Source organism: Artemia sp. Qi Xiang Cuo, chromosome 4, assembly GCF_049724085.1.
Source record: "Artemia sp. Qi Xiang Cuo chromosome 4, ASM4972408v1, whole genome shotgun sequence".
Lineage (NCBI taxonomy): Eukaryota > Metazoa > Arthropoda > Branchiopoda > Anostraca > Artemiidae > Artemia > Artemia sp. Qi Xiang Cuo.
The window spans coordinates 82,507,761-82,525,199 of NC_142797.1; the positions used below are offsets into that span (position 1 = coordinate 82,507,761).

The 17,439-nt window shown below is 35.6% G+C and overlaps 1 protein-coding gene across 1 annotated transcript in view; it reads left to right on the forward strand.

The window, feature by feature from the left end:
• Positions 1 to 17,439, forward strand: part of LOC148953521 (uncharacterized) — a 113,941-nt gene that overhangs the window by 2,880 nt on the left and 93,622 nt on the right. The window contains exon 2 of the mRNA XM_089088581.1: positions 5,791 to 5,989. Within this exon, the coding sequence (XP_088944707.1) occupies positions 5,791 to 5,989 (199 nt within the window). The remainder of the gene's footprint in view (positions 1 to 5,790; positions 5,990 to 17,439) is intronic.

Genomic DNA, 17,439 nt, shown 5'->3' on the forward strand with positions numbered 1-17,439 from the left:
TACTTTATATCATTACCCCCCCCCTAAGAAGGGGTACAGTTTATAATTACAACTTAAACTATTACCTTAAACAACTTATTATTAATTCTGAAAACAGCTTAAAAATTCTAAAATACTTGTATTGTTCCTAAAGGTGATTCCTTTTTACTTAATGGACACCCACCACACCTGGAAAGGGTAAAATTCGTTGGCCTTTACTTTAGTTGGCCTTTTATGACCTTTAGAAATCTGTGTGTTATAAAAATGAAACCTTGCAAAATCGATCTTCTGCTTAAATAAAGTACAACAAAGTTTTTTCAGCCTCACAACTTTGCTTAATTTCAATTTATAAGGTTTTAAAGATATGCAAATACATTTCCTAGATTTTGAAATAAAAACATTGATATGGCTTAAAATTATTCTCAAATAACAGGAATTGCATTTTCAGAACTAAAGCCAGAGAAAAAGAAACTGATAACTGAAAATTAAGGTAAAATGTAGTTTTTTTTTCAAAATTTCAATAGGTATAGGCTAGACCAGTCATGTCTAATAGGTATAGGCTAGACCTGTCATGTCTAATAAATATAGGCTAGACCTATCATGTAGGCAAATTTTAGGACCCTCTAGAGGAAGAAAGAGTGGAGGTAGGTACCTCAAATTACCTACCCGGGACATACTTTAGCCTGTAGACCCATCCCTGAAAGTTTCATTTCCCTAACATAACCCCTTTCCAAGATGGCCAAAATTAGCTAAAGTAGAAAGAAGTAGTAAACAGGGGGCTAAGCAAGTTTTTGCGCAGAGGGCAAGGGAGGGCAGAACTGCCTCCCCCTAAAAAGAACCCTTGGGATTCTGCCTGAATTTATGAGGTCTATTTGGAAAGGTTGTCAACTATGGAAAGGCGGGTTGTCTATATGCAAAAGAGCTGTGGTATATACAGTAGTGTCGTTGGTAGAATGCTAGTTTGACATAGTAAGTTTGATATAGTAAAGTATTTGGACAGCTTGACAAAAGTGTGATTTTATTCTGTTTCACATTTTTAGGGAGGGTCTGGTAGCACCCCTGGCCGAGGAATTACTTTCGGCTTTCTTACAATGCAAATTCTGCTTGATTACATTATGTTTATTTAAGAAATTAATTTTCGATTCATATCTGGTTTGTCAACTTTTTATCGAAATAATGGAGCCTTTGTTATTAGCAGGTATATAACGGTTGTTTACAGGCGTTTTACATTATTGGGCTTCGAGGCATTTACAATCTGTTTCTTACAATCGTTTGCATCTGGATAGCGTTGAATGACTTTTACTTTTTGGGTATTACCCTTAGGCTGTATCAGCTTTGGCAGGTAATTCCCTTTAAGCCAAATCTTTTCCTTAAGGTGGTATGAAAGTAAACTTTGGTGTACAGAATTTTTTCTTTGGTGTACCATGGGGTTCTTTTCGTTGGGGCAGTGCATTCGATAGAAGCGTTTACTAAGGTCTTTAACTTTCTCCTGCCAGCCCTTTCTAATTTCAAGAGGTTTTCAAATAAGCCACTTAATGTATCATATGAGGTTCCCGTGCTATTCAACCTCATTCAAATTAACACTCCTTTTATCCAACCGTCGTCTAACTCAACTCCAATGCAATTTATACCCCATCATACCCAACCCTCTTTAAATCAACAGTATACCTAGAAATTATACTTCAACCCCTCCAAAAACAGCAATTTATCCTCGTGTCTTATTTATTTTAGATTATCAAACTTTTTCATACCCAGGGCCTGGACACACTTGAGTTTCATGGTCACAGCAATTTTAAATCAAATAGAGTTGGGTGAAACTGGGTTTAATGTTATGAAGCTAATGGGTACGGGGGTTCAGTTGAATGGGGTTCAGTTTCACGCACACCATCCCATAAGGCTGATTTGGTGGCAAGAAGTATAATGCAGCTTCAAAAGACAGCATATAACTATTTGTATCTTGCTATCAGCAATTTTCGGAAAGTGTTTGGTAGCCTACTTGGTTCCCTCTCTATCTCTTTCAGCGGTGTTCTTGGGCCTGGAGACGACACTAAGGGATTTTGCTTTCTGAATCGTAATCTGATATGTTTAAGCCTTGAGCAATTGCCACCCAATTCTAGATTCCTAAATCATCCCAATGAGCGGATTGTGAAAAGGTTCGTATATAACCATTGTGGTATAAGAATGAATATTTAAATACAAATTTTCAGATATTAGTGTAGGAGGTACTCCTTCTTGAGCTTTACTACAATAAGAATAAGTGTTTTATTAATTAGCAATACCATGCCCAAATTATATTTTTGCTTTTATATCCTACCTCACGCTGAACCCCATGCTCCATTGAAGTCAGCTATCGAACTCTTTACAGAATAACTCTTGCGACCTAGCTTGATACTAAACACACTATAAACAAAATGCTTCACATCAACCCATGATTCTTAAGTTGAATATTTTTATCAAATGTCACACAAGGGCAAAATATAACCTAAAAAATGAATCAGCATGTGTAAGTCGATAAGGTAATGAGGGCCAAAGAGCCATGTGATGACCAAATCTATTTTCTATGGGGGGGGGGTCCTATATGCTTTATGCATAGCCTAAGGAAGGGCGTTATCGAATTTATCATTTTCTCTTCTTAATACCTATACAAGAAACAGAGGAAGCGGATATTCTATTTCGTAACATTGAAATCCAGACAATTGCAAAATCTGTCAATTTTCGAATCCCCATTTTTTCTTGCAAGGATTTTTAAATGCCCATCTTATCCATTTTTAAAAGAATTAAACCCGTAATTTATTAAGATTATTTTGGTGCAGAAACTTTATCTATTTTTGACTTCCCCTGTTAAACAGTTGGTGTGTTGGATCCTGTTCAAAATATCAATCTGGTCTCACCACTGACAGACATAAATGCTTACAGAAAAACTAATTTGTCTTCAGTAAGTTGGCATTTTTTTGTAAAAAAGTCAAAAGCAGTCCAAAGTCATTTGGTTTCCCATATATCTTTTTTAATATATGGGTAGGCTTGGGCCAAGGAATTGGATAACCAAGAAAGAGGGAGTTCTGGAAGTTATATACGTATGTTTCTTACATGCGAAAAAATCTGTCGTTTTTTTTTTAAGTAGTTTCAGTACGTACCTGGTTCCTGCCCCGGATTTGTATTTGGAGTAGGGGACTGGAGAGATTGGAATCAACAACAGAAAAGGTCTCTTTTTGTCCTTGAATGTGCGAGAATTGCGTTTTTTTTGTGTTTGAGTGAGGGTTGTTAAAATAAAAATCCATTAGGCATGACGGTACTTATGTATTATACCGACCACACTTTGTTCTTGATCTGTTGCAAAACCGGTTTCTCTGTGTGCCCTCGGATATAATCAGCTTAGCCCGAGTGAGAAAAAACTACTATGCGGGTAGGCTATATTTTAATTAAATGTTAATATATAGAGTGATTAGGTTAGGTATTTAAGATAATGTGTTCTGGGCAGCCTGCTTTCCGTGATTCTCTGTTGTAGTTTCCATAATTTTGCTACTAAAGTCAACTAGCCACTAGTTTGCCACTTGTTGACTCTAAAGTCAACATCAAGGAGCCGCTGTTAGTAATATCTACTTTACCCTTGAAATGGCTCATTATTTGGTTTAACAACGTGGTGGACATTTTGATTCAAGTAGAAAATAAAGATCTAATTTTACCTGTATAGTTTGTAATTTAACGCTACCATATCAGGCTTACTTATGTACAAGGTTACTTATATTACAGCGAGACCATTTGTAAAAAATCTAGTGACTCAACAACTTTCCCTTCTTTTTACTAACTTATGTTTCACACAGGAGTACCAATCAGAATCAGGTTGCCAATTAGGGGTAAAGGGTTTGGAAAGTACCATTTGGTATTTTCTTTTAACAAAATCCCCCCACTAGATATTTAAAACATCTGTTTTGTATCTTTATTTCGAAAAAGAAACCCTCGCCTCACCCTCTACACTTTCGTGAATTGGCGCCTCTGATCAGAATTTAAAAGGACGGACCTATTTGTCTGTCCAGAAGTTGCGTTTCCTTACACAGGGAAAAGGAATAACGTGATTGACCTATGAAAACACACCACAGATGTAATCTAAGCCGCGTTTTCAGGCTCAGCGGGTTTGAACACGGGTTGTTCTAGTCTAGTTTCAAGTTTTTTCTAGTTTCAGCGGGTTCGAAGCTTCAACCCCGTGTTTGATGCACTGCTGCACAACGCTTGATGCACTAGACGCAAACTTTAAGACGGGTTGTTCACGGATCAGCAGGTTCGAACACGGGTTGTTCTCGTCGCAAGCGTTGTGCATGAGTGCATCTAGTGTATCAAACACAGGGTTGAAGCTTCGAACCCGCTGAAACTAGACGAAAAACTTGAAACTAGACGAGAACAACCCGTGTTCAAACCCGCTGAGCCTGAAAACGTGGCTCTAATAGAATTAAAACACACTTTTTACCACTGATGTGTATAAAAGTAACTTCCTCTTTGCTTAAATTTTGTGGATGGACCATACAAAAATATCTAAAATGAAAGTTTTTAGTTATATTTGAAGATTGACCCTCTTAGTTGAACAAAAATGGTTGGATAAAAGGGAACACAAATAATTCAACAAAGTTATTCTTTGTCGATTAATGTCTAATTGGGAAAGATAACTAGAAGTGAATTAAATTGACCTCGCTACCTCATAATCTTTTTCAAAAATCGTGCTAATAAGAGTTAAATTGGAAATAGTACTTTTAAAGTCACACAGTTCATATGCATTTTAATTGAAAAAAATACAGGTTTAAAGAAATCACATACAATTAATATAAATAAAGTGTATTTTATCGTTGTGGAAATGTAGTGCACAATTTTGGGAAAACATTCTAAATAGGTTTATGATGGGTTTAATGCCAGAAAATGTTTCACATACTACATTTAATGCCAGCTACCGATTAACCTAAATTCATTTACAGAATAATGGTTCCTAAATCAAGTAAAGATTTGAAGTTTTCTGTCTAGCTAAACATTGAGCCTTGGGGTGGTACTGGACCCAAGACTGCTTTCTGCTTAACGTGTTATCTGTACATTGGCTTCCACTGGGGAGGGGGTATTTGCCTTCCTACGTTTTTTGCACCTAGGTTTTGAAAATCCCCTTTCTGGGGTATTTTCATTAAAATGGCTTTTTTAAGTATTTTCAGTGAGCAAAATGTAAAATCAGGTGTACTAATGAATATACCGTACATCGTGACATTGTTCTGCAACTTTTGAGAAGAACTAAGCATAAAATCTCGGCACATAAGAATGACAAACAGCAAAAGTTAAATGTAGCTGTTATTATTGACATAGAAAAAACAAACAATCTTTATTCCTCACATTTTAAGAAAATGCAAAATCTCTATTTTGATGACGTTGTAGACGCAGTCTAAGAGGTTCTTGTGTTAGCACACTCGAAACGGCTTGAAAATGGCACAGGGCACGCGCATTATCCGGTTTTTGTCTACACTGTCATATGCAGGGTCGTATCCAGAAGGATATATTGATTTACTTCCTCTCCTGGATTTCTTGTCCACCTCGTACAAAAGTAACAAAAATACATAATTTTTGTTTTGTAATTTTTAATTTTGTTTTGTAATGTTTTGTAATTTTAATAAATTTTTGTTTTGTAATTTTTTTTATCCCCTCTTGAAAAAAATAGTACCCCCCCCCCTCCCCTGAACAAGAATCCTGGATACGGCCCTGGTAACAGGTGCAAGTGATGACCGGGTTGACTGCACCCAATGTATTTTCTATGAAATTTTTCTCTTTAACTTCTTCCTTTGTTAGGTCATCGAATAGCTGAAGGGTTAACTTCACATCATATGCCAATGTATCCAAGTTCTATGATGCCCGGGCAGTTTCTCCCTTATGGTGGTTATCGAGCAGATCTTGGGGTATTGGCTGCAGTTAGAGAGCAGCAAATTTTCATGGGTCAAAATGGTCCGCCAAGGTCACAAGAAGATATTATTAAGGAACGAATGAACAGGTAAATTTTGCTTTTTTGGTTGTTGCAATGATTTGCAGTTTTATTCGATGAAGCAATGCGTTGGAAGAGACCAATACCGTCGCGGAAGTAATGCGCAGATACTAACCTTAGAAATAACTTGAGTAAATCCATTGTAATATATAAAAATAAAATTTAGCATATAGCTGTTCATTTCCAGCCTGTTAAAGTTTCAGGCTGGGTCGTGAATGCTTCCGCTCGTTTTCGGATTATGTTATCATAGCTGCACACACAGCTGCACCCTTACTTAAAATTTTGACTGTATAGATTTGCACCTTTGGCCCATGTTTGACTCCCCCTCTGTGTAAATAAGTTATAAGGCCACAATGGCTCTACGTAACGTAAAAAAAATGAAAACTAGAAATTAACGCTGGTATTTCGACCTAGACCTCCGATTGAACAGCCTAAGTTTTAACAGAAGAAAAAATATATAATGACAATTTAGAAAAAAATAAAATAGAATAAAATACATGTGTTTTATGTATCTTATCATATTTATATTTTTAGTCTATTTGCATCTAGGATGGTTGAGCGGAGGTAATAACCGGAATATTTGGATTATTTTTTAGTTTTTATTGGCAGAAAATGTTCAACTGTGTTGTTTGTTAAAGTTAGTTTGCGAAATCTTGAAATGCGACCAAACTTGAAATGCGACCGTTAAAATATCTGTAGATGAAAAAATAAGATAAAAAAGAGAAGATAATAGGACGATGCTGATTTTTTTTATCCCTAAAGCAATGGTCTCAATTTCAAATCTTATTAATTAGAAAAGGTTAAATTTCAACTGCTGCTTCATTTTTTTACTTGGTTTTAAGCAGCAATGGCGTTTAATGGAACAGGGGTCAGTGGGCCTATCACGCAAATAACGACATGGAAAGGAGCCATTTTACTAACAAACGACGTACCGTATAGACAAAGATGATTCTCCTACCCCCTTTAATTAGCTGATATTTATTCATATACCTGCTTAATATCATTAAAATGTATTAACTTATTACTATGAAAAAACTAAACTAGAAGCACAGGCGGTTTTATTGGGGGAACAGAAGGGCACTTGCCCTGGGTGCATAAATATTGGGGGCGCAAAATTTCAACTGAATAATCGAACCTTCAAGTCATATTGTAATGTTTGAAATTTTACTTTTATTAAAATAAAGTAGAGGGCACAATTAATGAATGAAAATGATTAATATATTAATAAAATAGATAAAATAATAATATTAATTAAAATAATTAACTATAATTAAATAATTTGAATAATAAACACAATTATTAATTAATTAATAAACTAAAAATAAGTTTGCTAACAAAGGAAAAATTTGGTCCGAAAAATCAGGGGAGGGGACGATAATCAAGGTTTTATCCGAGACGTTAGAGAGGCCAGAACCGCCACCGACTAGAAGATAAGTAAAATTGTATTTGTCGTCTGGTAGTGAGTTTTGTTAAGGTTCAAGTTCCCTGTGGAAGTTTTTGGAATATTATTTCTCTGCAGTCCTATGGTTTAATGTTTCAACATATGACGCCAATTTTGCTCTGACTCAGTAGCTGAGATCCATCCACCGAATTACATTTTTTGAATTTGCTTTACATTGTTTTGGCTAAAAATGTCTTGAAAGGCCCGAAAAACCAGTCTAGTATTTAAAGTAGGTTTAGATTGTTCTTTAAGGATCATCATCGCGAAATACATATTTCAGAGGGAAAACCTTAATGCAACATATTGATTAGTGGTATTAATTCCAGGAAATTTAAGAGTGGGGGCAAGGTTTATCTTTCAAAATCTACAGGGGTGGGGTCTCAGTTTTCTGGTAAAAACACCAAAAAAGGCATTGCTCACTGAAAATGCCCATCAAAAAAGATATTTTTCACATTTAAAAATCTTTTTTCTTTTCTTTATTTTATCATGTGGTATTTATTTCCTCTTCCTTTTCTAGAAAATAAATTTGTTACCATCCATAAATATATATAAATCAGAATGGGACAAAAATGCAGGGCTTGGGAAAAGCCCCCTCCCTGGAAGTAACGCCACTTTATTGATCGGCTTATTCTTGAATTAGTTGCTGATCTATGTATCATTATACTATATTGAAGACAGATTTTGGAAGCCTTTTGACACGGATTTTGATAACGATCAGGAACAGTTCCTAGTTCATTGATCTTTGAAATATCTCTTTGGATAAATAATACAATTGCTATAATACTTAATAGCTCTTAACTCACTACTTGCCACTCAAACAGGTTGATCGTTTGGTAGAACTTTCTTTTTATGCAAATTATTTAATACTTAAAGCTGAAAAGTGTATTTTGCCTGGAGGGTGGTGATTAATAGTTGTTTTCTTTTATGATTATATTTAAAAGGCCTGTTTCATGTGTGTTTTTAGTCTTTCTTGGAAGAATGCAGACGTGAAGGTGAATATTTAAGAGCAGTAATCATTTAATTGACCTTTTTATGATGGAAATTTAGTTTTTTGTTGCGCTTCATAAGTGGGACGGAAAGTAGTGGACTAGAAATCAGGGGTTACTCCACTCTGTGATTTAAGACGTACATCACTTCAACCCTCTGACTCATTCCTAAGGATTTTCTCTAAATATCGAAATTTTAGTCCTAGACTTGAGATATTGGGAAAAGTATAACTATTAAACATTACCCTCAAAAAGTATAATAAGCTTAAATAATATTTTTGTTAATTTTCTTAAAGATAAGGGTTTTTCGCTAGGTAATATTGGGATATTGTTAAGTTCTAACTAGCCGTTCCGCGCCCTTGGGAACATTAATGGCAGTCTTCTAAAGTACGCCACTTATTTTAGTGTAAACCAATCACAGAAAATCAGCCCATAATATTTTAAAATCTTTTCACGATGTTTTAATATTGCTTTTTTAAAAGACCGGATTTTTATCAAAGGTAACCCACGGAGGGTCATTTACAGGATTTCAGAAATTTAGACAAGACCCCAAAAAAGGGTTACATCACGAGAAAATCATGTCTATAAATCCAGCTCCAATAAGATCGTTTTTGACGAGTCAGGAAACTAAGTATAGGGCATATTTTTTCCCCGTTTCACTATTTCTATACTGGAAAGAAACTTAATTTCACTCTACTGTTTATCTTCAAGCCACTGATCAGGCATGTGCCCAGGATTTTCCCGCATGTGGGGTTAATAATAAAAAGTATTTGATCATTGATTGCATAAGAAGTTCCTACACATTCAAGGGAAACTTTTGATTTTGGGGATGGAGTACCCTCCCCCGGTGTATGTCCCCGCCGCTGCTCACAGTAAAAGCAAACTGAAAGTTGTAGTGTTTAGCTGTAGACCTACAGCACTACTTACTGGGTATTAACAGTAGGTAACTCTAGGGAAAGGCTTCTAGGGAAAGTCTGCTTCTGCTGAAAATCAGGATTACTTCCGAGAGCCTATAAGTTGGAAATGGTCTGGAGAGTCCATGTAAAAATCCAAGATATGTTCTATAAATTAAATTACAAAAAATTAATTTCTTGCATTCGCAACTGGAATTAATAGAAAAATAAATTTCGGAAGTTGCAGCTGTAACCAGAAGCTTCCTGAATTTAGAACTCTCATTGCTTAGAAAATCATTTTCTTCAGTGACTATTTGACATATTTTCCCTTAAAGGTTAAGGTATTAGTCCTGAATATTGGCTACTCGTAGTATTACTAATGATTGGTTCACCCTACCTAGTCTGAATTTTGTACACTTCATTGTAACGCTAAATTGTGCACTTCATGCTACTTGTGCTGCAATTCAGTACCGCATGGCGCGCGCCATCTGACGTACACGGTATTTGAAAATTCTTGATTTCCTTTATCCCAGAAAATATTACTAAATAAATGGAAAATATTTAAACCAATGAATAATACGTCCCTTTAACGTTTGATAAAAAAAAGATAAATTGCTAGGTGTCAGCCCTTAAAAAATTAGGGTAGGCAGTGCTATTATTTTGATTTATATATTCTAATAAACTTTCAAAAAATTTTCCAGAATTACATAAATGTAATGGATTTGCTTACAAATTTCGGTACTGTTCTATTAACCGGACTCTTTTATATAGTGCTAGGTTGGTTAATGCTAATGAAATAAAATAAGATGATTATATAATAGTTTAGAAACAAATTTGGGCTATATATTTGCACATCAGGGGGGGAGGGGCAAAGCACAGCAAATATTAGATACGTAACCTAACCTAGGTACCTCTCCCCCCCCAAAAAAAAACAACAAAAAGAACAATTTAAACACAGCTCTTGCCTTTTTTATATCCTAGAAGGTATTGTAAACCTTTTTTCTTTACGCGTCTAGATCTATTTCGTGACTGGTATGCATTGCCGTATTCAAAAGAGTCCGGTTAATAGAACAGTACCAAAATTTCTTATAGTCTTTACATTTTATTTATCTTCTTTCTACCCCTTTCTCCGTTCTGGGGAATTCCATGCTCTTTAAATAGATCCAAAGCACTTGGCAATAAATATTGAATTATTGTATTTAATATTTCTTCTCGAAGGTAACATAGTAAAAGATTAACGGTTAGGACTTCTTGAAGTACTGAATCTGGTTTTGATGTATGACTTATAGACTAAATCAATAACGCTATTGGGTATACTAGATTGTACTTGAGTAAATCTCAATATTCGTGTTACTACTCCGTAACGTTATTTTTCGTAAATATTCGTAACGTTATTTACATACTATATATCCATTTGTCAAAAGTTGATGTGGTAGGGCTATTATGTAAAAAAAAATCGATATTGTAGCGGGAGGAAACAAACGACGTTGCTTTACAATTAGTTGGCCTTTTTAAAACGAAGTACTTGAGAATTTTGTGAAATTTACTCTTATTTGATTCGAATCCATTTAACTTGAGAAATATGAGCACGGTTTCCTCCAAAAATAATAGATTTCCTTCGAAACCTATCTTAGTTGAGCCTAGAAACAGTTTTTTTTCCTCAGAAAGCTGTGAATTCTTTCTACTTATAGTCTACTCTGTCTTGAGTTCATTCATTACATTTCCTTAAGACTATTTGGCTATGGTTGGGACATGTATTTGGGAGGGGGGTTTGGTCTGGTTCCCCTGGAATCCTAATTTTCCTCAAACTTCTGGGCATTTCTTACTCAAAGTACTGAATAAAATTATGGTACTTGTTAAATATCCCGACCACACTTTGTTACATATTTAGTATATAGAGTTGATATTTTGGTTAGGTTAGATTCAATATAATGGGTTCTGGGTGGCCTGTTTTCCATAATTCTCTGCTGTAGTTTCCATGATTTTGTTACTTAAGTATTATATTTTCATCATATTTTTTTGTACATTTCATTATGATTAACCTAACTTGACTTCTTGAGTGTTAAAACAAAAAAATAGTAAAAAAGAGAGTGTGGTCGGGATATTTAACAAGTACCAAAATTATTTTTCATTATTGGGTCTTCTGAAAGAGAAAAATCATGCTTACGTGCCTGGGTCGTGATTGAAGTATTTTTCCGTTACCTGGTCATCTAAAACAGTTAGTCACAGGGTGGATCCCTATTTCAGGACTAAGTGGGAATTTTTTTTATGAATATGCAAGGCTTAACTACGCCTACATCTTGAAAACTACAGTAGGTCCTTTATAGATTACGCATAGAGCCTATTCAGTCTTAAAATCTTTAATAACATTAAAACATTTTCGCCCAAAGCTAGATTCACGGAGCTCTGAAAGTCATCTATGCAATAAAGACAACAGCGGAACTTTACGGGAATTTCTCAGGGAGTTACCAGGGATTTTGGTAACTTCCTCTAAATTTGACGTTACGAGTCATTATGAGTCTTCGTCCCCTTTGTATTCTTTCCTGAAGCGGAAAAAGATCAATCATTTGAGATGATACCTGTAAAGTATAAACACCTTAATTTATTGTATAGGTTTCCCAACCGGTTTTGTCAACTGGCTCTTGGATCCTAGCCCATTTTCTGTTTACATGTATTGTATATAGTATTATACCATAAGTATTGGAATTTGCAAAACGGAAAAAGGAAAGAGCATATTGTGAACAGACATGCAGAGGGGTGAGTTGGTTCCGGACTATTAAAAAGAACATGTCGAGACTAGTTTTTCGTCTGTCTTCTACATTATTGTGTTGAATGATGGTAGAAAGTTCTGCTTGTTAGTGTATCAGTTTGAGGACCTGCAAAAAAGTGAATTCTTGGGGTACTCCTCAGCAAGGTCGTACCCTGGATTTTATTTCTGAGGGGGTTTTACTCAAAGATTTTTTTTTTGGGGGGGGGGTACACAAAAAAAACCCTCAAAAAACGCATACAAACTTTGTTTATATCCATTTTTGTTACGTTTTTACGAGTCAAAAAACATTTAGGGGGATCAACCCCCCCTCTGGGTATGGTCCTGCCCCTCAGCTATTGTAATCAGTAGGTAACATTGTAGCGTTGCAAACATAGAGATAACAGGTAGGCTAAAATATAGATGAATAAATAAATCTTAAACGAGTAAAAATCAAATTGAATATTCAAGTCAAACTTCAGATGCGACAAAAAATACTACAAACAGGAGTTTGGCTACTGTCCTTTTCCATCTTCATTTAATCGTAGCAGTCTAAAGCTTATTGCGTCATTTGTGCTTCACTGAAAAGGAGATATATTACAAACATTTTCTTTTATATTTACTACATTCAAATCTAAATTGATATTACGGTGAAGTAAAATCTAAAAATTTCCGAGTTTCATTATATATTAAATATTCAAGTAATTTTTATTTGTTCTTTTCATCTCGAGTATTATAGTGATTTTCTATATGTATATTTATATTTAATATATAACCATGATTTTGGCTTGATAGATTTTGAAAATTAGAAAAAAAACTGTTCGTATAAGATATATTTTAGGCAAGGGCGTATCCAGAATTTTTGTTCGGGGGAAGTTACAAAAAACTTCGAAAATGTACTGAAAATTTGTTTATATGGATTTGTCTGTTTTTACAATTTGGGCATTTTTGTTTGGAGGAGGGGTGGGGCTCAAACCCGGTAACTCTCCCCTGGAAGAATTGGGATCGGCTCATGGTTGCACTTTTATATGGTCATGGTATTAGTCCTGGCTTTTGGTTGCTCGTAATATTACTGATGAGTGGTTCGCCCGCTTGCCAAAACATAGCCTACATTTTGGAGCACCACGCATGACCTCTTTCCATTACGCTGTACGCTTTCCATTGCGTCAAGATTTGTGCACTTCATGCTGCATGTGCTGCAATTCAGCCTCTGGTGTACACGTTTTTCGGAACCGTTTGGAACCGTCGGAACCGTCTGGTGTACACGTTTTTCGGAAATTCTAGATCTTCTTTGTTCCAGAAAATGTTATTAATTGAATGGAAACAAATTTAAACCATTTAATAATACAAACCTTAGCACATTTTATTAAAAAAAATACGGCAAGTTTGTAGATGCCAGCCCTAGGGTAGGCAATGCTATTATTTTAATTTGTACATTCTAATAAACTTAAAACAAAATTCCCAAAATTATTTAAATTCAAATATGACGTATTTGCTTAAAAATCTCGTGTTGCCTGTCTAGTGTGTTTATCTTCTCTTTATCTTTTGCTGCGTTTTGAGGGGCCGGGATCTTCTAATGGATCCAAACACTTGGCAATAAAAAAGGAATTATCGCATTTAATACGTCTTTTCGAAGCTAACAGGGAAAACGGCGTCATAAAAACGGTTAAAAGTTTTTGATGTATGACTTATAGACCTTCAATTTACTTCTATAGAGACCTTCCATTTAATTTTATATTTATTGAATGTAAGAAACAATGAAGTTTTGACTCTTTCTTTGATTGACAAAGAAATTTGACTGACAATGACAATTGACAAAGAAACAGTGAGGTTTTTTCATTTCTTTGATAGACATATTTCTGCAGATCCTTAAACTGATTGCTTACGGACGGCCAAAAAGTCGTCCACGTCTGTCAAGCAGCTAATAAAAACGGGAAATTTTTGGATATAAACATCCAAAAAAAGCAGTCTTTAGAGCTTACATTTTATCGTTGTTTTGTGAACACAAAACTTATTTTTGGAGTTAGGTTATTCCTTGATAACCGACATACGTGAAATTAAATACGCAAGTTCTTCCAATAATTTTTCAGGTATACCATTTTTCACATTTGCTGCATTGTAATTGTTTTCCTGTTTCACACTTGTTTTGACACTTCACGGGGCAGACAATGCATGCAACCATGGAACCCCCATTCCCTTGCATCAACCCCGTGAACAACCATTCTGATCTTTTTAGGCAGTAGCTTGGAAGTTCTAAATTTCTGTAAAAATAAAATTTCATCAGAAGTGACTTAATGTCATAGGTGCGGAAGTCACCTTATTTTCATGTTTTCACACCACCCTTGTTTACTAGTTACATAAGGTTGGATATTCAACCTTCATGCAGGTTTCCTTTTCAGTGTTAATATGTACCTGTGACGCTTAGCTTTGTGGATACCCTTGTATATCCTTGGCGAGAAAATTGTAGTAAGCAATCTGAATCGAATAAAAATTACATTTCTATTTTTAAATTTTACTATGTTTTATGACTTTAACAGTGTACATGTACTGGGTAGCAAAATTCCCCTCCACTAAAGTTCTAGTTATCAAACTTTCCTTCGCAAAAGTTTGTCCTTTGCCCGCATCCATTTTTGCTCAACAGCGCTAATAACTTGTATTAGGGTACTGGTGCGTTAGATGTCACTTCTGAAAAGTCAAGTTTGGTTAATGCTAATGAAATAAAATAAAATAGGATGAATATATAATAGTTTAGAAACAAATTTGGGCTATATATTTGTACATTAGGAGGGGTGGGGGGTAAAGCTTAGCATATATTAAATACGTAACCTAACCTAGGTACCTCCCCTCCCTAAACCCCAAAATCAAAAGTTTAAATTTCGTAAACGCAATGAAAACTACTCTGGAATCCATTTCTTAATAGCGATCTCTTTGAAAATAACCATAACCCCCGTCTGATCTGGCGGATTTCGTCTGTCATTGCATGACTGGTTTCCTTGCATAGTATATAAAGTGACCGTCTAATGCACTAGTACCCTTGTATTGTATCCATAAATTTTAGGAGGGGAAAACCAATAATCGGATCAAAATTCCTGGTTTTACTAGTCTCCGCTTCTTTGTGCATCTCTTGCCCCTGTTCCCCCTTAGAGTATGGTCTGGCTTCGTTGGATGTGGAGAGGAGTTTGAAATAGCCAACGAACTTTCAAGATTTGCTTGAAGAAGATTGCCTTAACTGTTTCGGTACTGGTGCGTTATATGGTCACTTTTATATATTTTACAAGGAAACCAGTCACGAAAAACCCGCCAGACGAGTTAATTGCAAGAGACCGCTATAGAGAGATGCAATGCAAAGCGTGGTTTTCATTGCGTTTACGATATTTAAACTATTGTTTTTTGGGGTTTAGGGGGGTGCCTAGATTAGGTTAGGTTGCGTTAGATTACGCATTTAATATATGCTATGCTTTACCCCCATCCCCCTAATTTGCAACTATATAGCCCAAATTTGTTTCTAAACTATTATATATTCATCCTATTTTATTTTATTTCATTACCGTTAACCAAACTTGACTTTTTAGAAGTGACCATATAATGCACCAGTACCGCTTTTTCTATAGTGCAATAATGGTCTATAGGTTAACTAGGTCCAGGAACCTCTAATCCTGTGATTCCCACCGGTGGGGCATGGCAATATTTTTAGTGGACATGGGTAGGACGGCTGACTACTTTAGAACTTTAATTTATGTGCATTTTAAGAGCAAAAGAGATACATTATATTATTGCAACAACGCCAACTGCACTTTTTAAAAGCGTTATACAGACTATTTCTCGTTAGTATAAAATATCTCTAGAGGACGACCTAAAAAAATACCAAGTTTGTGTACCAAATACCAATGCCTTTTAAGCTTCCCTCCGGTGAATACATGTAAAATTTGGAACAACAAAATTGTAATATCATGAGAGGGACATAAGGATTTTAGAAATGCCTAGGTGGGACAAGGTCCAAAATCAATTTGGGAACCACTGCTTCAACCTTAATCTTCACATTTAAGATACAAAAGCCAGTGGCAACTTACTGTCTGGGTTAAAAGTGACCCCAGGAAGCTGCTAGGTCCGATAGACTATCCAATAAATTTAGAAATGATGCATTAGAATAACTGTCACGTGGCTTCTTTTTTAAAGAAAGTCTAACTTTTAGGTAAGGTTAGTTTGAGGTTAATTGTTATTAAGCAGGTCTTCTTAAGATGAAATCTGCGATGGTGTGTTTTCCGGCTCGATTTTTAGTGTCATCTTTTCTCCATTTGTCCAAAATAAACGGAGGCCTACCTTAGCTCTGTACTCTTATATTTTCTGTCTTTTGGAGGGGGGGGGGTAACACTATTTAGATTATGCAAAGTCTATAACGGAGTGTTGTTTTTATTGAAAAATGTGTATCTGCTACATTTTTTTTTACTTGACGAAAAAAAAAACACATGTCTTGCCCTCAATCCTCTTAACAGAAAGAAGAAATCAAGCAGTATCAGCACTAAGAAGTGTAGGACAGCAGTTAGGATTAATGGATTTTGACGAAAAACATCCCTCATGACCAGGGGCGTTGTTTGGGGAGGGGCAGTCCCCCCCCCCCCCCTATATTTTCGAGAGAAAAATTATAATATAGCCCATGCCCCTTAACTATCCTGATATGGTCCCTCCCTCCTCCCCAATAGAAATGCTGGAGCTACGCCCCAGCTTCTGGCCGCTGCGCTGCAACAGTCAAACAGGCTCAATTTTTGTCTTTTTATTCAAAAAATTTTGTAATGTAAACTGCATCTCTTCGAAAATTCTAACTTGTTGCCGGATTTTGTATTTTTCTGATTTGAAAAACTTCCCAAGAGTTTGCTCAAAGAGAAATACTGGCAGAGGCAAAAAAAAACAATGGCTATTCTTATCTTTTGAATAAGTTACATACAACCTTTTTAGACGTACTTTGCCGTTTCCGTGATATCCCAAATGCATCTTGAAGCCAACAGTCAATGAACCCCTTTTTTATGTTCAAAACGAATTAGTACCGTAATTACTTTAATCTTGACTTGGTTCCAATTTTTTTTTTACTGTTCTTTTCTGGTAAGAATATTTGATTGGTCTTCCTAAATTCGGTTCAATTGTCTAATATCGATCTATACGATATTTCATATTTCCCGAATGACAAGGAACTATGCAGTGTCTGTAATGTCACTTAACCTGTATTTCAGCAGTTTGGACGAAAAAAAAGTGGAAAAGTGACAGATACAAGCATCTAAAACCAGGCACTTTTGTTAGAAAATAGTTACGTGAGGGAGGGGAGGGGGTGGAGGACTAATTGATCTGAATCAAAATCGACTTGGTGAACTGTGAGGGAAAAGTTGAGAGCCATGGCTAAT